Source organism: Camelina sativa, chromosome 9, assembly GCF_000633955.1.
Source record: "Camelina sativa cultivar DH55 chromosome 9, Cs, whole genome shotgun sequence".
NCBI lineage: Eukaryota > Viridiplantae > Streptophyta > Magnoliopsida > Brassicales > Brassicaceae > Camelina > Camelina sativa.
The window spans coordinates 34,417,628-34,440,660 of NC_025693.1; the positions used below are offsets into that span (position 1 = coordinate 34,417,628).

Consider the following 23,033-nt stretch of genomic DNA (forward strand, 5'->3'; position numbering starts at 1 on the left):
CTTTTGGTCACTTTAAAATATATACATTTGTCAATGTTTTTCTACTAAAATACATATTTCATAACAAATACTTAACCCTAAGAAAAATGGAACAAAAAAAAAACTCAAACATAATGTGTAAAATTGTGTTTTAAAATCTTGGAAAATGACAAATTCACAAAATATTAGCAAAAATGGCAAAATCCACAAATGCCATTAAGAAAAGTGTGGCTTTTTCATTATTGTTTCAAAAATATTCTAGTCTTATATGTTGTTTTTACTAATTTATTACCCATTTTAAATTTGTTTTTGACCAATTAACTAGTTTCCCAAATGAGAAAGATCCAAGAGAAGTGATTTTTTGTTGCCATCAGAAATAACTTTGAACACTTATATATATTTTTACTTTTTTTTTTTTAACTCGGTCTGAATATTATTTTTACTTTTGAGTGGCTCGGATTCGGATTCCTCTGTTAAAGGGGTTTCACGAAAATTGGGGATCAGTGGTGGATTTGACGAATGTGATTTAGGGTTAGGGTTTTGTCTGCATGCCCCCTTCCTTACTAGGATCATGGTGTCTCCGAAGCATTTAGAATTCTCTTCCTCCGGTGGTGCTGCTGACTCCGACGATACCTTCTCCCAGCAAAAATCACCGCGGAATCCTTCCTCAAAGCGTCCCGCTGCTTCCGACGCAGCAGAAGAAGAAGCGACTAAGAAAAAGAAGAAGAAGAAGAAGAAGAAGACGACGACGACAAAATTGAGTTCGCCGTTGTTCATCCGGATCTGGAACGAGGAAGATGAACTCTCTGTCTTAAAGGTTCCTCCTCCTTTACTGTAATTACTTATTGATTTGATTCTGTATTTGTGATTCCTTAAACCCTCATTTCAAATTCTCAGGGATTAGTTGATTACAGAGCCAAGACAGGATTCCAAAGCAAAATCGATTGGGATGCTTTTTATCGCTTCCTTGGAGGTTCAATCGCTGAGAAATACTCCAAGGAGCAGGTTTTGGGTAAGATCAGGAAGTTGAAAAAGAGATTCCTTGTTCACTTGGAGAAGATCAATCAAGGTAGTGATCCCAAGTTTACTAGGGCTAGTGATTCTGAAGCTTTTGGCTTTTCCATGATGATTTGGGGACAAAATGAAGTTGGTCATGATGATGGTGATGATGATGATGATGATGGAATTGATAAGGAGATGTTGAAGGAACAGGAGGAACCCTTGAATGAAAATGGGCTAGTGAAAGTAACTGACAACAACGGGACTGCTCGACTAGAACAGCAGAGAGGGAATGGGGAAGAGATGTTGAAGGAGCACGAGGATGTGGCTAATACTGAACGGTTAAATGAGAATGGGGCAGCCAAAGTAACGGAGAATGGGACTACTGCTGGAAAAGAGAGTCATAACAATGATGATGATGAGTTATGCGCTGTGCGTGACGCATTTGAGACCGTTATGTCGCAAGGTTTAAGTGATTATCAAAGGAAGCTGCAGCTTGAGAAGCTGATGAACATTGGAGCTGGTAAAAGAAGAAAGTTGAGCGATGAATGGAAAGCGTTATGTGTTGAGGAAAGAAAATTGAATATCAAGAAGCTCAGATTTTCAGCCAAGCTTGCAGAAGCAGCAAATGATGGTTAGATGAAACCACGAAGCCCTTTTCGCATTCTGTCTTGTTTAGTTTCTTAGTAGTCATAAGTTTTCTACTGTTCAGTGTAGTTATCTTTTGTTCTTTTGCTGATCTACTTGGGAAAGCTTTGTGTAAGATAATCTAGTTTTCTTCCTTAAGTATCCACAGGAGTCATGTCCTTTGTTGGATATAGTTTGGTTACATATTCCATAACATCTAGTGGCACCAATCAGTCAATAAAGTGGCACCATTTTATATTCACTAACAAAAGGTCTTTACAATGTAATTTTACATTTTTAACACTAAAAAAAAGGGCCAAAAGAAGTGAACAAAGAAACACGCTGACCAAATAATAAAATAATTTTTCTTGTCGGTAATCACCAAACCCAGCAATTCACAAATGCACTTCCTTTGCAACAAACGACTTATCCAGATGAATCCGACGAGGACGAAAAAAAGCTTTAGTCTTGTGATGTTGCAGAGTATTCAAAAAGCAAACGTTTTGAAGGTGCAGACTGCAGAAGGACACGCAAGCGGCTTGTGAGCTGATAGATAAGTGTCCATTGCATTGCCATTTCAGAATCTTTCATCTGTCTTACCACAGAGGCCTGTAGAGATAAAAGACAGCAAGAACTGGTCGGTACTTATTTTGGTAGTTTTAAAATGAAGTTGCAAATGGAGAAGAAAGAAGATTTATATGTTTATGCCTGACCTGAAGACGTTTTCCAAGCTGCACTTCAACTTCTGTTCCAAATGATATGTTGCTTGCCAGAGACTTGAGAGGATCCACAGTTGGATCAACAGAGAGTAAACTTGGGATCTGTGGGGCATACACCAACCTCCATCTCGCCTGACCAAACTCTCCTTTTCCTTCTATCCTTGGCATTATGGTTTCAAGTGTTGCGGTTGCAAGTTTTTTAAAAGCAAGTTGTCCATCTCCTTCTAATATAGATTCTGCTAATTGGCTCTCAAACACCTTTGCAGCCTGCGAGAGTGAGATAATAAACAGATATTTCATCAAGAAGAAAAACGCAACAACATTTCCAAATTTCAGCTACATTTTAACTTCAAACTTACCTCGGAAGGTGAGAGAGCATCCTGTTCGACAGAACGAGTTGAAGTCACCACAAGTTTGTCCTGCCAATTGCTGGCACGACTTTGGATCCTAAATTGCCATTCTGAACCAACTAAGGCTAAATCTAGCTGAGGATCTAGTCCATGTTCAGGCTCAAATTTTGCAACGTTGAGATGCTCCCTCTTCAAACGAACCTGTGTTTAGAAATCAAAATAGATGTTGATTACTCGAGGAGAGCTTGGCTTTGCAAGAAATTTTATGGAATGAATGAATTCACCACATAAGATCAAAACAGAGATTTAGACAAAACCTGAGTAGCCACAAGATTGACATCTCCATTCTCGAATGTTAGGACACCCTTTGGTTTGATATATTTTGGATGAGCCATGCCATCAAGTTCAAGCTCACCACTAACAGCAAAATTAAGAATTAAAGGATATACTATCCTCAGCTCTGGTCCTAAAACAAGTTTCATATCACTCAGACGGATGTCCATATTTGGTTTCATTTTCACTTCTTCAATCTCCTTTTCAACAGAATTTGATTTACCTGTTGCGGGCAAAACAAGCAGAGATCATTACAAAGTTTTACCTACAAAGTCAAAATACTAAAATAGATAAAAGAAATCATAGAATTTTTGCTAGTATATACATAAGTTACCAGCAGACTGGGATAATTTCATCCCTGAAGACGCCCGCTCTGTACCAAAAAACCGAGCAAAATATCGTGAAGAAACAGCTTGATTAATAGAAGCACCCGGAATCCTATATTGATTGGCTGCCAATCTATTTAAAGGGGCAGCTCCGCCACCCTTATCATGAGGCAGATAAGCTTCTCCTTGGCTTAGTTTAATATTCCCTGATATAGTTGGCTGCAGCATCGATCCAGTAATTTGCAGCTGAGTGTCAACCTGACCACTGATATGGCAACACGATCACTCTCTCAAGGAATTAGAAATTGTAATAAGCAGTAACATGCGTCTAGAAGAGAAGAATGGAAGAAACCTAGACGATACAGTATCTCAACTTGCGGTCTACCAGAAGAGCAAATAATATAAATTAACCAGAAGTGATAAGTATGTACCCCTCAAGATATATCAATAGTTAAAGTAAGAAAAATCAATCAAATTTATGTCCTACAAGCTTGAAATGATTGACAGCAGCGTACCTTAAAAAATTCTTTGCTCGTACTTCTAGAACTTCACATTTGAGCTCTATTCCATCACCAGTAGATGCTTCATTTAATCGAAGGGGAAGATTTCCTTTAACAACCAGCTTTCCCCTTCTACTTACCCTGCTTTCTAGTGAGGTGATGCACAACCTGTTTGACTTAACATGCAAGGTTCCACCAAAGTTTGTGAGAGGTTTACGGAGTACAGGTGAAGCGATAGACGCCCTGTTGAATGAAGCAGACCCATCAAGCACTGGATGCTCTACTGTACCTCCGACCTGCTCAGCAAGTAGGTTATGCGTAAATGAATTTGACTTTATACAATGTTTGAGGACATGGATAGATCAATTTAACTATCTTACAATGTAAAGAAAACAAAAAAAGAGGGTAAGTATTTTTTGGCCAACCTGAAGCCTGATATCCGCATTTCCTTGGAGCCAATTAGCATAAGGAGATATGGCTGTCAACAAAGTCATTCCCCCATCCTTGATGTCTGCCTCCAATCTAACTTCTCCTGCATCTAAAATATTCCAGTATAAGCCCTTGAGACTCTCAGCTAATTGGCTGTCCCATCCTTCTTCGCTCCTATCCCTTGAGGTTCTCTTCTCATCATCTTCCTTTTCTTTTGCCCAGCTGGGGATTTTGACTGCACCACCTCTATCAGTTTCTCTGTCTTCCCCCTCAGAGATACTTTTCTGCGAGAAGCTAACAGGAACACTCCCTTGTATATGCACATGACCATTTTGGACAAATGGTTCAAAATTGGAGTTGAAAAGAAAACGACTGTTAGATGTAAGAGAAGCAAAAACTTCAGCTCGTCCAAGGTCTATACCACCAACCGCGCCATCCAATAATCTAACTTGTACATCACATTCTGGTTTTTCAAGACTCCCCCTAAGATCTCCTTCCATGTGCAAAATTCCTCTGATTGGTGACAAGAGTTTTCTCAAAGAGTGAACAAGATCAGTAGCTGATGACTCAACAACCTCAACCAAGGTAGGTATCAAACTGACAGGGAAATTCAGAACAGCAAAATGAAGATTTGTTTTTGGCCCCAATAAGGTCCCATCTGCATGCAGTGTAGCGTTTCCTTTTTGAATAAGCATCTCCTTAAGACGTAAACCATCATCATTGCTATACGAGCCAGTAGCCAGAACACGCTGTGTTTTGTAAGTCCCCCACTCCCAGTCATCTCCATGGAAGTCGAATTCGGCCTGATATAGATGTAAGAGAAAAATGTTTAAACAAGAGCACTACTAGATATTTTCACTTAATTATCCCAGTCATGTTTTCTTTTTCCATTTTTAAGACAGCTGCACACATNCTTCCTTTTCTTTTGCCCAGCTGGGGATTTTGACTGCACCACCTCTATCAGTTTCTCTGTCTTCCCCCTCAGAGATACTTTTCTGCGAGAAGCTAACAGGAACACTCCCTTGTATATGCACATGACCATTTTGGACAAATGGTTCAAAATTGGAGTTGAAAAGAAAACGACTGTTAGATGTAAGAGAAGCAAAAACTTCAGCTCGTCCAAGGTCTATACCACCAACCGCGCCATCCAATAATCTAACTTGTACATCACATTCTGGTTTTTCAAGACTCCCCCTAAGATCTCCTTCCATGTGCAAAATTCCTCTGATTGGTGACAAGAGTTTTCTCAAAGAGTGAACAAGATCAGTAGCTGATGACTCAACAACCTCAACCAAGGTAGGTATCAAACTGACAGGGAAATTCAGAACAGCAAAATGAAGATTTGTTTTTGGCCCCAATAAGGTCCCATCTGCATGCAGTGTAGCGTTTCCTTTTTGAATAAGCATCTCCTTAAGACGTAAACCATCATCATTGCTATACGAGCCAGTAGCCAGAACACGCTGTGTTTTGTAAGTCCCCCACTCCCAGTCATCTCCATGGAAGTCGAATTCGGCCTGATATAGATGTAAGAGAAAAATGTTTAAACAAGAGCACTACTAGATATTTTCACTTAATTATCCCAGTCATGTTTTCTTTTTCCATTTTTAAGACAGCTGCACACATTGCTCATGAAAACCAATTTGGAGTCCCTTTAGATGATGACAATGTTTATCCTTTTATAATTTTAAAAACGACATGACAAGTTTATGTAATTATGTTTATACCAAGGTGTCTCCGTTGCCTCCACCACTAGCATCCAGCGAACCATGCCAATGACCTTTGAGTTCAGCTAAACCTGGAAGACTTAGATCTTCAAGAACGACTTCACTTGGTGGAGTGTAATACCCACGTATCTCCTGATTTCAAGGAACAATGAAATTTACTATAGGAACGAAAGAAAGAAAGACGAGCCTAATGGTATCCACACAGTTCTTTTCTGTCACTATAGAATCTGCTTACTACATCAGAAGCCTGTTAGTTACTTTAGAATGAGAAATACATCATATTTGGTTTATTACCTCTAGCAAGTCTCGAAGATTTTCAGCTTGTAGACAGAGATTTTGCACACTTTGAATAAAAAGATCCTGCCATATAACCAGTAAACCCACATAATCAGAGGCATCCAACTCAAAGAGTAGATGAGAACATGTTTTTGGAGTACACAAACATAAACATGCTCATGCAGGTTGAATTTCTATTAAACCAACATTTTTCGAATATGGCTACTCACAATATAAGCATATTATTTAGTAATAACAGCCAACCTTTGATCTCGAGTGAACAGCTGGATCTGTACTTCTTGAAAGAAGCCTTGCGAGAGGAAGCATCTCAGCAACCTCTGCCTTAGGCACTTCAAGTCTCATTCTCCATCTTCCCATGGAAGATATAACACTTCCAAGATGACCCGTCATGGCTCTCATTAAGAAACTGCCAGCTTCCTTCTGACCAAGGTCTCGGTCACGGGAACCCGGCAATACATATTCACCTTGAAGCTCATACCGGCTATTGCTTTGTTCCAGAATAGTTTTCTCAACAGTGATCTTCAGGAAAAAAGATAAAGAGGATTAGCGGAAATATTATCATGCATATTCTCATATTGCCTTCACTGCTAAAAGTACTAGTCAATTATACACAGTTTCATCTCACTATTACCGTAGTCTTCCGGACAACATGAAACACTTTAAACAAGGTAATCAAACATAGAAATGGTGGCAAATGATGTACTATGAAATGAGTAAACTAGACAACATAAAATGATCAATCTATATGGTCGCATGTACGGTTATACTACATACCACATCACCGCTCCATCTTATTGCAACATCTAAAGCTTCACCCAGAACTCCACTAAATTTTGGCCGAATTACAGACAACAGGCCATGTCCCCTTCGCTTCTGAAGATTTAGTTGAATCTCTGCCTGCAAGTAAAATGGAAAGTAAGATATTATTGATAATTATAGTAATATTTAGTTTCATATTCTGCTAAAACTAACTCATGATACTTGCAAGACGTCATCTTATGAACGTTTTATTAAGTGAGCCTAGTCTTCCTTGACACTGTTGTTAACATGCAAGAAAAATTCCTAAATAAACTGAAGCTGATAATAGTCTATTTAGACTGAACCTGCACCCAGCACTAACACAGAATAAATAACTCATATGATTGTGTTTACCTTTTGAATCACCCCTCTCAGTGAGGCCAACTCCAACTCATCCAGTGGAAAATTGCGTATCTGGGACCAGATATGAGGACAAAATGTAAATTATCTGCAGCCGATTCTCATTTTCTCTTCAAAAGATCAAATAGAAGCATGTTTTTAAACAAGAGAATACCTCCAAAGTAGCAGACTGTTGTGGTTGAAAACAAGCGTTAGCTCTTAGTTGTCCTTTTTGAAGAGAAAAGGAGAGTAACTTTCCACTTTGTACATTTTCGCCAGAATTAGGCTGTAGTGGACCTATAAAGTCTAGTGTAAGACTTTCATCAGGCCGGCCCACGGCATCAAGCTAGATATGCAACACAAAAAAAATTAGTATAAAATTCATGGATTAACCTTTGTCTACCTAACAATTATGTAGAGGCTGTTCGAATCAGATATATGAGACATACTGACACAATTTTAATAAATTGACAGAAAAAAATTAAGAAAAAGCTTCAACAGTTAGAAATCTCATATCAATCACAGATCTTTTACTGCCGAACAGAAAGGTTTGTCACAAGGATAGCTGCTACTAGTGCTCCGGCTGTTACTGATGCTGATGATATGGTTCACAGAAGCAAGAATTCAGTACATTACCTTAACATGATCACGTGAAACGCTCAAAAATCCTGCTAGTTGAGGGGCCAAAATCAACTGATTCAGCTTGAGACTTGATATGGAAATCTCACCATCGAGGCTAGAAATTGCATCTGCATCTTCAGATTTGCCTGACTCAACATCTCCATCTTTTGTAGTGCTGTGTTGTTTTATCTTCCCTAGAAATTTGATCCTTCCTGTTGCTTTTAAATGTGTAGGTCTTGGCGAATCAAATGGATAGGAAGAGACCAAGCTGAAAAACTCAAAACCACGCATACGTAAATCCAAGTCAAGCCCCTCAACAACAAATGGCATGGCCTCCCCTTGGGCAAAGTCTTGGTGAGACAAACACTGGTCTTGGTATGAGGTATCTAATTTTGTGTATAAATCAAAAGCAATGGATGATGAATTGACAATAATATTATCATGTGATATCACAATATCTCCCCGAGCATCAGTTAAGGAGCCATCAGCTTTAGGTGCTGCCCATTTAATGTCAAACCTCCTGCATTCAAAATTTAAATGAGCACAATAAGACAAGCACACACATTAAAGAACACTCCATATGGCCCAAGAGAATGGCAAGGGTATCTTACGGTTTCAAGAGGGCACCAGAAAGTTTTGTTTCCCCAGTTAAATCACCCAATTTCAGCAGCTCAAGATTTAGATATTCAGGCATATAACGATGCAAAACCTTATCAAAAGATATGTTTCCTGAAAAGTTCACATCCAGTGCGGTATCATCTACCTCCCCCTGTAAAATATACCTTAGTCAGCATAAACTAGAAAAACAGAAACACAAAATGATAACCAGTACTGAAGAACAAACAAAATGCTAAATAAGATGATGAATGAAGACATTAGATTTTAAGATGTTATACATATTGTCCTTCAGATTAATTAGGGGCGATAAAACTGAAACTTCCATATAATCCGTAAACGAAGGGAGACATGCTGGTCTTTGTGAGACATAACCATTTTCCTACAGTTAAACTGAGTCGATTATGATGGAAGGCATACCATATGCTCCATTCAGAAGAAGAAAAAAAAAAAAACAAATCTAAGACACAGTTACCACTCATACCTACACATGCCTGGTGAAACACACAATCACAACAATTTATTTGGATGAAATATGGGACTTGATGCAGTTAAATGATAAACCTAACAGGCTATTCATAAAATCAGCTGGAAAGAGTAAGCATGCATCTGCAGATCCCTCAAGAGAAACTCAAGATTGAGCCACATATCTTGTGTCCCGTTTTCCCTCAATCCAGTACTCACCCAACCCAGACACTAATGTTGCAACGTCAATTGGCGTAGGATTATACTAGGAATGGTAGGTAAGTCAATACAACATACCTCTGGACAGACCCAAGCATTCCCTGCTCCACGAATCTCCCCACCATCAACAAGGGTAGCTCTAATACCATATAAATCAGCAACCTATTACATAAAATAGGCTAATCTGAAAATATCCGAAACGGTAATTCATACTTCACATAGATGGAACAGACAAAGAAATTGCTTACACAGTTGTCAGTGTTAAATGTGAAATTAGCAGAAAGATAGGAAAATGGAACACGGTCAAATGCTGCAACAGCACCAGCTTCCTTGTTTTTAAGCATTGCCTCATATGCCAAAGATGTAGGGAGATCTGGAGACAGATAAGCTATCTTCCTAGAGACCATGCAGCTTCCCACAAAAACGGGAGCATCAAGCGGGCCTTGACAGTTGAATACAGCTGTAACAGAACCAGCTAGCTGCAGGCCAAGATAATACAAGGAATTGGGACTAGACAAAGGAGTCACGCAGAAGCACAAAAAAAAAGAAAAAACGAAATGAAGATGCATATAGCGCTATATAAATGGTAAATTTTAACAGAACAAGCAGAAAATATTAATTATACCGGGAAAACCAGGGGCTTCATCTTGAACGTTTTCATCAAAGCATTAACTTCCACATAAGGAACCTAAGACAAAATAGGGACAAATTAACAACTTTGATTGGGAAATTAGGAAAACACATCATGCATTAAGATGAGGATAGTCATCCAATGTAGCGAGAATATTGACCCACATCAAATCATTTCGTTTAGTCTTTGACTGGTGATCTAGATAACAAAAATTGCTATCTAGATTAGGGGTTCACATAACAAATGTTACCTGACACATGAGATGAAACTCCCCCTCATCAGGATGTATACCGAAATCTCCAGAAGCCTCCAAAGGAACCTTTCCAAACCAACCATTAGCATTATGAAGGAAAATGCGCTGGCCCCGGAAAGACAGGCTAGCTGAGACATCCTGTAAAAACGAAATAAGATTATATGAGGCAAAAGGTAGCCTGAGTCAACAACTATAACCTTGAGCTGACATCCTGCGTTTACTAGCTAAAGATAACGACAGGAGAAGATTTATGTCTTAGCAATTACATGGAAAGCGTAAATCCCCTATAGAAAGACATATATATAGATCTTCTAACGCACCGATAACATAGTATAGAGACATGAGAAAGCATATTCAGGATATATTAAAACCCAAGACTTACAGAAAACGATGAAGGTGCATCATTTATATGAAAGCCTAGTCCTGTGACATCAAGTTGCCCATGTAGGTTTGGAAATATTTCCCCTCTAGACATACACAGATGAACCTGCAATGCAGTAGACCAAGGGCAAGCCAATATTATTTCGGAAGTTTGCTCAGACCCCTCAACTTAGCCAGTGGACTAATTGGGTATATTTAACAGCTCGTAGAGATGTTGTACAAAGAAACTACTAGAGAAAAAATGGAAAAGTTAAAACCATCAAACGTAGACTGATAACGAAAATAATAAATGTTCAATTCACTAAGAGGACACACAGTGGACATTAGAAAAGCACCTCACCAGTAGCTCTTCCCTTAGACCACTCAATAGGGATTTCTAGAATTCTTTCAAAAATCTGCAGACATGTAGAAGTATGATAAGCCAACCATTGCAACTGATACCAAGCATACGTCATCTATTCATCTGCTACCTTACCGGGACAAAGAAGTTGGTGACATTTAAATTTGCATGCCAGTTCTGCTCAACAGTATCAACAAAAACATCAACGGACAAAAGCCCACCATCTTCAGATGTTACATCTGATCTCCACATACTACAGTTTCCACCAAGTTGCACATACACACGACCATAGTGATTCTGAAACTTAACATGTCCATGGACGTTCCTCATTTCTCTACATATTAAATGTTGCTTACCAATCAGTCACTTTAAATCTTAAAAAGACCCCATCCACACTCAGCTTGAACTAAATAAATAGAGATATTAAGGCCATACACATCTCAGAGGATAGTATAAGGTTTGATATTCACTTAAACTGACGCTAAAACTAAAACTGTTATGCTACAAATTTGTTTATCGAAAGGAGGCGGTGGAGAGTAAAAGAAAGGCCTAAATTGGTTACTTAAACATTATATTTACAAAATAAATGACCCTTACCTGGGCTCTGTGTCACCATACGCTAATAGAATAAGTGTCCCAGCTTTAAACTGTACAGAATCAAGCATAACTGGTAGTGTCTTCTCAGCATAACCAGCAGGCAGATTCTCCAGTCCATCACTCAAGCGAGGAGCATTGTCAGTAGCATTTGGCTCTGCCCCTCCTGTTAACTTCTTAGAGGAACCAATTAGACTATTAAACACCATTTCCTTCAACTTTTCGCTCCATGGCCAAGTACAACGCTGATGATTTGCTACATGTTGATGCTCATGCTTTTTGAAAGTAACGTCACGACGTTGATTTTCACTTCGATTACCATGTGGAACATTGTCCGCATTCTGATCCACAACATTCATAGATATATCCCCTCTCTGACTGCTTGAAGTCTCAGATTCAGTAGAATTCACATCTTCACCAGATGGGCTTCCTTTAGTTTGTACGAGTGCACAGAGTCTTTCGACAGTCATAAGTAATGGATCACATGATACAGTGAACTTGTCTAACGTGGAAGCCTTTTTTACACCAAGGAGCCTTTTTCTCCTCCCTCGGTAATCTTTCCCATCCAAATCATTAGCTAATGATTGCTCACCATACGGCACACCACGATCATATTGATTACTAATTTCTCTATCACCTTTAACTAATAGCATATCCAAACTCAACCCATCATAATTTGTGGATATCACTGAAGGCTGTTGTGATAGACTATGGAAATAACATAGAGCTACTGAAGCACTACGCTCAAGAATTCTCTTCTTGGCACTAATATTAGACTTTGAATTATTATGTGATTTTGAATTCCACTTGAATTTGTACTTCCTTGGGACCTTTAACACTTTGGACAAGAACTTGAGCCCTGAACCAGGAATCTTTATGCCAAATGATTTCTCCAATTCAGCATGTTTCACGTCATAATCAACACCTGGGTCCATGCAATGTTGGTCTGCTGAATGCATCTTTCCATCCATGCAAAGAAAGGAGTTGGGATTTGCTATTTCAGTAAAATTCCTATCGTGCCTCACCGCATTATCTTTAGCTTGAGAGATATCTTTACAAGGGACAATATAGCCCATCTCTGCAGCTTTTCTTGCATTATTATCCCTTTCTTCATCCCAACGGATCCCGGCTTCCTCCCTTGAAATTCTTCGAGTTCTGGTGCGAAAATCAATCCCTTCTTCAGAGGACAAATGGCTTGGCAAAGTAGCATCAGATAGAGGTATCCCTAACCATGTAAAATCTTTCTTTTGTGCAACCAAAACAGTTGGATTACTTAGAATCGCATCAACCACTATCTTCCCCCTCCTAAGACTAGCAAAAGGACGGACACAAATTTTCATAGTCGGAACCTCACCACAGGAAAATTCTTCACAATGAGGACCAATGGAGCTCGCTTCAAGTGTTATGGACAATGGTGAAACTCTTCTAACCTTTCCAAAATCAACCTCACGCTGAATAGTCTCACTAAGCACAGAGCAAACTGATGGCAAAAGCTTAGTCTCCACAAAAGCACGAGCCTTGTTCTGTCCATACCACACCAAGAAGCAAACCCCAGAGATCACAGCAAAGAAAACAGAACACCTCAAGAAAAACAAACCCTCTTCCCAAACAGGAGCCAAAGACCTAACCAAACCCTTACTTCGTGCAAAAGGCTCTTTCAGACATTTTACCTCCATTCTACTTCTAGAATCAAGAGACTTCCTAAGCAATTGTACATTTTTCCCACAAAACTGAGAAAATTTGGCAACTTGGGCTAACCAATCATTCTGCTTCTTCTCCGAAGATATACGCCTGCTACGAAACGCCCTTCTAGCAACATTGATTCTCTTGTCTCTGCGGTTAAAGGAACCATGAAGCAGAGGAGTAGAAAGAAAAGGGCTTTGCAATCTCAAGCTCATTATCGCGCTCTCATCAGCTGGGGACCAAGAAGTGTGGCTCTTAGCCCCCTAAAGCTTCAGACTTTAAGACAACCCACTTCCGAGAATCCTGGCATAGGTTGAATGGTTTCTGAGGGTGTGGAAACTAGGGTTTCCCCTACGTTAGAGCGACCAACTCGACCCAATTCCGACTTTTAAAGGTCAATTTTGTTCGAAAACGGGAACAAATAGGGGTTATCTGTGGACTAAGAAAAGAATCGAAGAAGCTTACGAGTTTGTGTGTGCAGGTGATAGGGGAAGAAGGGAAGGGAAGAAGAAGAAGGACAAAGCAAGCAAAGGTGCGTATAAATGTGCTCCGGTTTAACCGCAATTACCCACTCGCAATTTTGATGACGCCTGTACCAATATCGTTAAACCCGGTTCAAGATTTGAAGAGATTTTAGTGGATTTATTTCAATATTTTATAGCATTTTCTTGTAACAAAATAATCGAATATTTTTGGTGAGAATTACTGGTTACGGTTCGTGAAAGCCAAATTATAAGAAAAACAACTAAGAGCAAATTTATCATTAGATAGTTAAGGGGATTACATTTACAAGTATAGAAATACATCTTCTTGTATTTGGTTTTTCAAAGTTAGTCAAGAACATTATTATAAGATGTGTGTGAGAGTCAATCGATCAGAGAATTCTTCATGTATACAAATGTTTCATCCATTAGTCAAAATTTTGGAAAATAGATGAATAAAATAATAAAATGTAAACTTCATTCAATTAAGAATAAAAAAACATAAAATATCTAGAAATATGTGAATAAATTTAATTTTATACTGAATATAGAAAATGAGGAAGATAAAAGAAATTCCTAATTTTAGAATATGTGATTTTTTTTTACTTTATACTTTATTATAAAATTTTAAATTAGAAACCAACTAATATTTTTTCAAACCACTAGCCTAATAATAAAATAAGTATTTTTGAGAATTTGTGTAAAAACATTATTTAAACATTTGTTGTTTGTTGTGTTCTTTTTCTGAAGAAAAAAAACACTTAAAGCTGTTCAGAGAGAATATTATCTAAATACGATGTTGAGACTTGAGAGAAAAGATTGAGCTTTTGAAAACGGAAAGTGGTCAATATAGACTGATTTGTGAGTGCATGTATGTACATTGTACAATCGAAATGAAACATGAATGAATTACTATTTACTACAATTTCGGAACGCAACATGAGTTCGTGATTAATGAGTAGAATTGATGTGTGGAAGTGGAACACAAGTAAAACACTCAAGCCTGTGAATGGGTGTGATGATCACGGATAAAGAGATGTTTTGATCAAGGGAAAAGAGATGGTGATAGTGGCATAATAATGGATATGATCGTGCATGCATTCATGATCTAGCATTGACGATGGGTTCAGAGTTATGATTGTTAAAAGGAAGCACTAAGGCAGAGTGGATTATAAGGCATAGCAACGAGAACATAATTTAGGGGTTCAAAACCGAGAGTTTTAATTGGAGACTTGGAGTGGAGCACAATCAAGTATCCGAGGAGCGTTGGTTTGAGAATGTAATGATTACTTAACCACTACAAAAAGAAATGGGTACGAGTGAAACTACTATATTCGGATCATGATCACATGAAAGCTCGCATAATAAATCTGTTCACGTACACCATTCTAAGGACATCCAAAAGTAGGTTAAAGGCACAAGATGTTCTTTTCACTGGTCCTACCCCCTACATGATCCTAAAGCCGGTAATCTAGTCCATCTTTTGGATGTTGATCTGGCTGATAAATGATTTAGAACCGATCATCAAACCCCAACCCCACTTTAACCCTTTTCTGTTTTCAGTCAAAAACCTTACAAATGGGAATCACTATTATTCCTTATGGACGAGGGACAAGCAACTGATTTAGTAGCAAGACATGAATCAAAACACAGGAAATCAAATGAAAGCAGAAGACATAAATACCATCAAACCATACATAAGAAGATGATTGAAGACAAGAATGTACCTAAAAAAGGTCTGATATTATAAAAAAAAAACAAAAATGTTCAAAAAGAAACAAAAGAGATAAGTTTTGACTTTAGCCTGTTCAATGTAATACGACTAGAAAAAGGATTCAATGTCTTTAACCCTAAAAACCAGACCCCTTCAAAAGATTTATTAGGACAGAGACTCATATGAACAATATACGGCGGAATACATGTTCATATTTGTATTTCCATCAAGATCAAAATGGTGGTGATTCAGGATTTACCGCACAGGCTGTTGGTTATAGTGATTCTTCTCCTTCTTCTTTGCAGCGGCCAGCTTCTTACGCCTCGCAGCTGCCTCTTCCGCAACAGCTTTTGCTGCAGCATCCACCTCTTTGCCTGACTTCTTTTTCTTCATGGATGCAAGCTTTTTTATCCTTTCTTTGACATCAATTGGAGATTCTTCCTCCGTCGGTTCAGACCCAGTAGCTTCATCTACAGCATCAGCGTTGTCGTTTGCTTGTTGCTCTTGAGATTCTTTTGCCTCCTTCTGCTTATCCTTCTTTTTCTTCTTTTTGGCTGACTTTGACTCCCCACCTGCTGCATTCTCCTTCTTCTCGCCCTCTCCATTGGCATCTTCTTTCTTTCCTTCTTTAGCATCTGCGAAAGAACATACAATGTATCCCAATTAGCAAAATGCTAGACAGATCAATATATGCTGATTTTCTCAGTAAGATAAATGACACAACACAAAACATTTCAAAAAGAGAATACAACAAAACACTAGAGCACAAATGCCTGGAACAATCAGTTGCAATGGCTGTGCCAATAAGATGTCAGAAAAAGTACCTTGAGATTCCTCTTGGCCATTATTCTCCTTGGGGGTAACTCCAAAATCAGCTAACAAAGCCTCAAGCTCAGCAAGTTCCTTCTTTTTCCTCTCTTTCTTGGAAAGTTGCCTCTCTGCCTCTTTAGGAGGTGCAGGAACTTCAGGAGCCTTCTTCACCTCAGGCTCAGGCTCTGGATGAACCTGTACCTCGGTTTCTTGTTCATGCTCCTCCTCCACATCATCATCACCTTCATCAAGAATATCTTCCTCACTTTCACTTTCCTGACAATCAAACCAAGATAATCACATCAGAAATCGAAATCACACACACCAGAACTCACGCCAGCTTAAACAACTTTTTGAGCAAGAAAAAGAGAAGCTCCAATACAACCCCAACATAAGTAATACAAAAGTGAAACATTCAAGAGTGGTCAAGCAACTTGTGCAACTATAATCACCAAACACAAACTAGTTTTCTAATAACTTAGCAGAGCAATAAGCATAGGAAAAATCAAAAGAAGAACAGAAACCAAACTCTCAGAATATCAAGTTACAAAGAGAATTGTTAACCCATATACACAAAGAGTTCTTATTTACTACCATCATGTCTATTCTCAATAGGCATACACAAAAATCACAACCAATTCAGTAAACAGAGAGACACACACAACATAAAACATAAACTGTTTAGACTTCTAACCTCGACATGAACGTCTTCTGAATCAGTATGGGAAGGCTCAGAAGTGCTCCAGCCAGACTGAGGAGGAGCAGTGGTGGCGTAGTAGTCATCATCTTCATCGTCATCATCAATATCAGCCCAAGACTTAACTTTCAAAGGGGTAGGTGCCCAAAAGACCTGTGGCTCAGGCTCCTTCTCTGGCTCTCGTGACTTAGATGACCCTTTGCCCTTACCTGTCTTGTCAGACTTCTTCTTCTTCTTACGAGTGTCCAAAGCTGCAAACAAATTGGTACTCTGGATCGTGATCGATCCTTCATCTCTCCTGTTTCCACCTCCAACCATCTTAACACACGATTCAGCTAATAACCAAGATCGAGATAAAGCAACAAGCTTTGATTCCACCTAGAAGTCTCGACGGATAAACAAAAGGAGACCAAAAAAAAACCTAAAAGATGAAAAGCAAGAACAGAGAGACACACAACACAACAAAACAATATGAAATCTAGGTTCGATTTCAAAGCAAAATCAAATCTTTATATGAAAATCCTAGACTTTTGACTAACCACTGATTGCCCAAAAGAAGAAGAACACAACCCGATGGATGTATATAACTTAGGGTTCGTGATGAGAAATCATGAATCAATCAGAAATGAAACGGAGAGAGAGATAGAGAAGAAGAGAAAAGAAACAGTCTTTGAAGCGATTTATAGGAGAGAAACAAGATAGGATTAGGGTTTTGGTTCCTCCCTAATAAGGATGAGGAAATCTGGATGTGGCAGCCGTATAGGTTAGGGCTAAATCGGACAAGGAGATAACGCGAGGAGAAGCCATTAAAAAGCTCGTGTCTCTGAATTTATATTGGTTATGTAAATTTACCTTTTGGTACCTCATAAATTAGTGGTTTTGTCTTTTTTGCTCAATTGTTTTTAGGAATATACAGCTTAGACCCAAAAACAATTATAGCCAAAATTTTACACAAACTAGTTTGAAAAGGTTTACAAATGTTGTTTAACAGCTTGTGTAAAATTCATACATAACTAGAGATAAATTTTCTTAAATCTACATAATTAAGTCAAAAAAAGTCTCAAATGATCTTGTTTTTATTTGTCTAATCAAAACGGTTGTAACGACATCCATAGCAAAAAAAAAAACTGGTTGTAACGACATTTTTAGGTTAATTTAGAAACTTGTATTAACTTATTTCCGGATAAATTCCGTTATACTATCTTTGTTAACTTACTTCCCGCGAAATTTTAAATAACTGATATAACATGTCATTATATTTGTAACGGATTTTATTTTTCTATATTCTCCGTTACGATAACTAAAATATGTACCATAAATTTTAATCATCATTAGACTGTTAATTTGTTTTCTGAAGTTGGTATTAATTTAGATTTTGTATATCATTTTCTAAATGATGTAATTCACAAATTTGTATCATTATTGTGAAATGATGCAAAGAAATCGATTATTGCAACTAATTTTTGATTATTATTTTATATCGATTTTAAACAAATAATTAAAAAAATGTATTATTTTAAATTTTTGACTTAAATTAATTGATGCAACCAGTTTTTTTGTAGTGAAACACCCTTTGTCTATAATTTTACCTAAACACATATCGTTAAACTGATACTCTATATTTTGTTTCTTAAAAATGCCACATATGTATTTTTTTTACATACATAAAACAACGCGGTTCTTGATAAAAATAACATAAAGTTCTAATAAATTTTTAATTTTAATTTAAAATTTTCAAGCTCTTGTAAAATATATAAACCATTATTCTCTTATATTTCAGATAAGTTTGAATTTTTATTTTTTTTGTCAATTTATCAATTTTCATTGTTTTAGTCAACGTATAAGTCTCTTATTATATTTTATTGATGGTTTCAAAAACTCGATTGATTACACTGCTTTCTCTTTTTTTAATTGAAAAAAAAACTCAGTCATTTCCAACAAATAAAAAGGAGAAATATCATTTTTTTGGTAAGTAAAAGGAGAAATATCATATAGGAAAAAACTAGATTGACTCAAATTAAGAGGTTAGTTACTAAACTAACTTATAAAATGTGATATATGATTTTATATTTTTTTATAGAAACAAAACTAGATTGACCCAAACTAAGAGGTTAAATCATATTTTATACATTTTAATTTGTATAATTTTAAACATCATATTTTGATATATGATTTTATATTTTTATATTTTTAGAATGAAAGGAGTTTTAATACAGTTTTCTGCAACACTCTTAAGGTGGGCTGCTGGTTGATCACAAGAATGTCCACTATCTGATTTCTCAAGCCAAATATATAAAAAGGCTCAGAAAAAAAAAGATATCAAGGGTGAAGTGAACTTAGTACAGTGGCAGAAGGTAAGTCCATTTGTAGAAGGCACCATCATACCCGGGATCGAGTCCTGGCTCCCCTACGAATGTAAGAATTTGGCTAATGAGCCGGCTAGTTGTGGCCCAATAGTTGACAAAAAAAAAAAATATATATCAAGGAATCTAATTTAGCATCTCAGTTGAAGTTGGAAAATGGACAGTCTTCTAGTCACAGCAAGTGAAAGGTGGTGAGTTTTTGTTTGTTAAACAGGTACATTGGAATAGATTGGAATAGATGAAGAAGGTCATAATTGGATTAAGAAAGTATGGAAAAAGAGGGCTAAGCCCTTAGGTGATAGTACGTTCATATCCCAAGTAACGGGTGAAGAATATGGGGAAAATCTTGAAGCTAACACAACACCAAGTTTCCTCCTGATTTTTGGTACTTCTGCTTCAAATACTCAGATGAGACCATAAAGATAACTTCAATTCAGATCATGTCTGAGTTTCCTTTAATAGCTGTGTTCAGTTTTTAGGCACCAAATATATTTTGAAAATATGTTGTTTACCGAATGGACTACAGATCAATTTGGTGCATCTCTTCTCTTTATTTAAGTAATCACAATCACAAATGCATCTCCCTTTGTATTCATATGAAATCAATCAGACTAGTGACATGCAGTTCAATGAAGTTTTGAACTTATTATTAGAAAGTATAGAATAAGAAGAAGAGTGAACACTTAAACACACAAAAGAAGACTTTCAAGGATGTTCATCGGATCGCAGAGGAAGGGTGCTCCGCTTGACTCGTCCGTAGCNGAGCTAACTTATTCAGATCATGTCTGAGTTTTTACTTAGGCACCAAATATCTTTTGAAAATCTGTTGCTTACCGAATGGCTACAGAGCAATTTGGTGTATCTCTTCACTTTCTTTATTTATATCTTAATCACAAACATGGTACACTGAGTTTACTCGAAATCAATCAGAGTAGTGACATGCAGTTCAATGAAGTTTTGAACTTATTATTAGAAAGCATAGAATAAGAGAAGAAAAGTGAACACTAAACACAAAAGCAGACTTTCAAGGATGTTCATCGGATCGCAGAGGAAGGGTGCTTCGCTTGTAGTTCCTCATCCACAAAACCACATACAAAAGAATCCCAGCTACAAAGCCAATGGCAGCATTTGAGCCCAAAGACACTGCTGTGCAAATAAGCATCACAAATGCATCTCCCTTTGTATTCATATCTCTAGCAGCCATTGCAAGCTCTATCCCTGCAAATAGTAGCAAAGCCCCAAGCACACCCACGGGAAACTTATCCAATATACCCACCAATGAACCTCCTAACACCAACCCTAGCACCATTTTGGCTACTCCCAACAGTGCTACACACCCACCACTCCTCCCACCAAACTTGTACTGCCCAGCTAACCCACCTGCTCCATGACAAGTAGGCATTGCCCCAAACCAACATCCCACCATATTCATCAACCCAACAGTCATCGAAACCGATGCAGCCGAGAACTCCTTCTCCGGAAACAGATCATACGACAGCTTACACACAGCCACAACAGAATTAAGAACAGACAAAGGTAACTGCGGAATCGTCCCTTTCAAAAACCCGTTCTTCCATGCTTTTTTAGTTATCCTCACAACCTTCATCTTCGACGGTCCAAACCTGATATCATGTACAATACTCGGCTTCCTTATAAATGCCAAAACAACACCTAACAAGAATATCAACAGAGCAGATGGCACATTAGCTATAAAACTCCTTATCCGTCTTCTTCTTCTTCTTCCTCTCGAACCATCTTCTTCAACTTCTTCTTCCTCCTCTTCTTCCCCATCTCCATTCACAAGAACTATAAACAGAACACAAACCAAAGACAAAACCAAACCATCAAGCCCTAACCATGGCCTATCACCAACACTCTTAGACTTTGTAAAGTTCTGCTCTTTCCTTACATACTTAACCGCAGACATCGCAAACGCTAAGCCTTGTGACAGTTGAATCCCTCTAACAACCGATAAAGGAATAATATTGAACACAAGCTGCATCAAACCAGAGATCCCCAACACGAACAAGATCCCTCCGGTGCAAATTCCAGCAGCCATAATCTCCGGTATACCGAAATCTTCAGCGGTAGACGAAATCGCCACGGCTGCTATCGATTTCATCGGTTGAACCGGCATGGGGACGCCGTAAACCGCTCCGGTTATCGCGTTGTATATGCCGGTGAATATCAGCGTCGTGCCTAAATCCAAATCCTTGGCAAGAGTTAAAGCAAGAACGATTGGTATGTAAGTACCAAGATCACCCATTGCACCGTTTATTTCGGCTAGCTTCGACCTGAAAACAAGATTAGTCCTTAGCTTATGGAACATACCGGTGAACCGAAAACGTTTTGGGGTTTCAGGTTGACTACTCTGAGACTGAGACTCCATTGTTTTGTGTTCTGTATCGAAACAGAGCTATAAGAAGCGTCTCTCTCTTTATATCTTAGCGTTGACAATAAAAATAAAAATAAACTCAGATGACGACAGTATCTGATTCTTTATTGTGTGTTCTATAAAATTTGCCTTAATTAATTTATCAAACTTATCCTTAATAATATGTTTATTTATGATTTAATTATACGTCAACTAAATTGATTAAGAATTTAATTAGGGGGCACATATTTTTATATCTTCAGCAAACAGTTAATACCTCCAGAAGTTGCAGGCGATTTTATGTAAAACAAAAGTCAACATACAATAATAAGAGAGCAGTGTATTTATTATTGTACTTGAACGAACCGGCAAAGGAAAGTCGCTGGCTCTGTCCATCGCTAGCGACTGTGACACGCAATTACCTATTGTTCGTTCGTTTTGCAAACTACTGCGACTTATCAGTATTGATTATTAATTGAACCATTGGTAGTATCTAATCTTATACTATGTTTCTGTGTTAAACTTTTTGTTTCAGTAAAATTATGGTGACATTAACATCTTCGTAACCAAGGAATAATGAGTTTTTGATTAACCAACATTTAATTAATCAAATAGACTTTTAATACAGTTTTGTAAGTATTAGGACGAAGATGAAGATAATGCAGGAATAACTAAGTGATCTCATCTTACATTGTGAAGTGATATCAGTATATTATAAAGAAGATAGATAATGGAGAAGTAGTGGAGGATCTTGTCTTGTTTGATGTGAGGTCAATAGAAGTTGATGAATTTGGACCGTTGAGTTTGGAGGCTTTCTCTTCTCGGTACTATTCTCCCTACTTTTCCATATGCTTTTGTTGTTTTAGTTTGAGTTTAGGGGCTTTTGAGGTGAAAACTCAGTTAAAAAGCTTAGCTTTTGAGATTAACGATAAATAAGAAGAGAAGAAGGATGTGGAAGGTGTGTATAGCTTCTAGGAAAGTCTTTCCTTATAAAAGGGTCTTAAGTCGGCTAAAGTAAGAAAGATATAGAATCAGCATCGAATCAAGGATACCTCGTAAATATGATGAAATATGTTACGGGAAGGAATTTAGTCGATCTCTGGTGGAGATCAATCAGCCATCTATGGGTTTGGTTGAACTCTCTATGGGATTGTTCATGCTTTTATGGGATCAGTCGAACTCATTCTTGGATCGGTCGATCTAAGCTTGCTTTGCCTTATCTATCTTTTGTCCAAATATGAGAGGTAAGACTAAAACAACATTATATGTGCTATTGAAAAATCGAATACCATGTTTCTTTAAGTCCTATGTTCTTTAGGCAGATCACGACATGCAGCTGAACTCTTTTTCTCTTTTTTTTTTTTTTTGTGT

At 37.7% G+C, this 23,033-nt stretch overlaps 4 protein-coding genes and 1 long non-coding RNA gene across 6 annotated transcripts in view; 2 read left to right on the forward strand and 3 right to left on the reverse strand.

The window, feature by feature from the left end:
• On the forward strand, positions 384-1,863 carry LOC104714031 (GLABROUS1 enhancer-binding protein-like 1). The gene is made up of 2 exons (XM_010431263.2): positions 384-796; positions 877-1,863. The coding sequence occupies exons 1-2, from the start codon at positions 551-553 to the stop codon at positions 1,615-1,617; spliced, it is 987 nt and encodes a 328-aa protein (XP_010429565.1). The 5' UTR covers positions 384-550; the 3' UTR covers positions 1,618-1,863.
• Positions 1,840-13,732, reverse strand: LOC104714032. The gene is made up of 23 exons (XM_010431264.2): positions 11,543-13,732; positions 11,081-11,279; positions 10,941-11,000; positions 10,607-10,711; positions 10,222-10,362; positions 9,966-10,028; positions 9,589-9,819; positions 9,419-9,502; positions 8,653-8,810; positions 8,057-8,561; positions 7,596-7,766; positions 7,436-7,495; positions 7,058-7,180; positions 6,527-6,802; positions 6,281-6,346; positions 5,987-6,118; positions 4,259-5,065; positions 3,849-4,129; positions 3,342-3,598; positions 2,992-3,230; positions 2,684-2,875; positions 2,319-2,591; positions 1,840-2,214 (listed from the first exon to the last, which is right to left on the reverse strand). Exons 1-23 carry the CDS (start codon positions 13,435-13,437, stop codon positions 2,068-2,070), a joined length of 6,465 nt encoding a protein of 2,154 aa, XP_010429566.1. The 5' UTR covers positions 13,438-13,732; the 3' UTR covers positions 1,840-2,067.
• Positions 15,379-17,739, reverse strand: LOC104714033 (general transcription factor IIF subunit 1). 2 transcript variants are annotated; one of them, XM_010431267.2, is made up of 4 exons: positions 17,465-17,739; positions 16,923-17,303; positions 16,243-16,504; positions 15,379-16,053 (listed from the first exon to the last, which is right to left on the reverse strand). In XM_010431267.2, the coding sequence occupies exons 2-4, from the start codon at positions 17,241-17,243 to the stop codon at positions 15,674-15,676; spliced, it is 963 nt and encodes a 320-aa protein (XP_010429569.1). In that variant the 5' UTR covers positions 17,244-17,303; positions 17,465-17,739; the 3' UTR covers positions 15,379-15,673. The 2 variants fall into 2 exon arrangements, with proteins under 2 accessions (XP_010429569.1, XP_010429568.1); XM_010431266.2 differs by having other exon boundaries at positions 16,923-17,346.
• Positions 19,851-21,755, reverse strand: LOC104714034 (molybdate transporter 1-like). The gene is made up of 2 exons (XM_010431268.2): positions 20,360-21,755; positions 19,851-20,049 (listed from the first exon to the last, which is right to left on the reverse strand). Exons 1-2 carry the CDS (start codon positions 21,675-21,677, stop codon positions 19,994-19,996), a joined length of 1,374 nt encoding a protein of 457 aa, XP_010429570.2. The 5' UTR covers positions 21,678-21,755; the 3' UTR covers positions 19,851-19,993.
• The window catches only part of LOC104714037, a 1,588-nt gene continuing 977 nt past the window's right edge, over positions 22,423-23,033 (forward strand). The window contains exon 1 of the long non-coding RNA XR_755710.2: positions 22,423-22,906. This is a non-coding gene — a long non-coding RNA (uncharacterized LOC104714037). The remainder of the gene's footprint in view (positions 22,907-23,033) is intronic.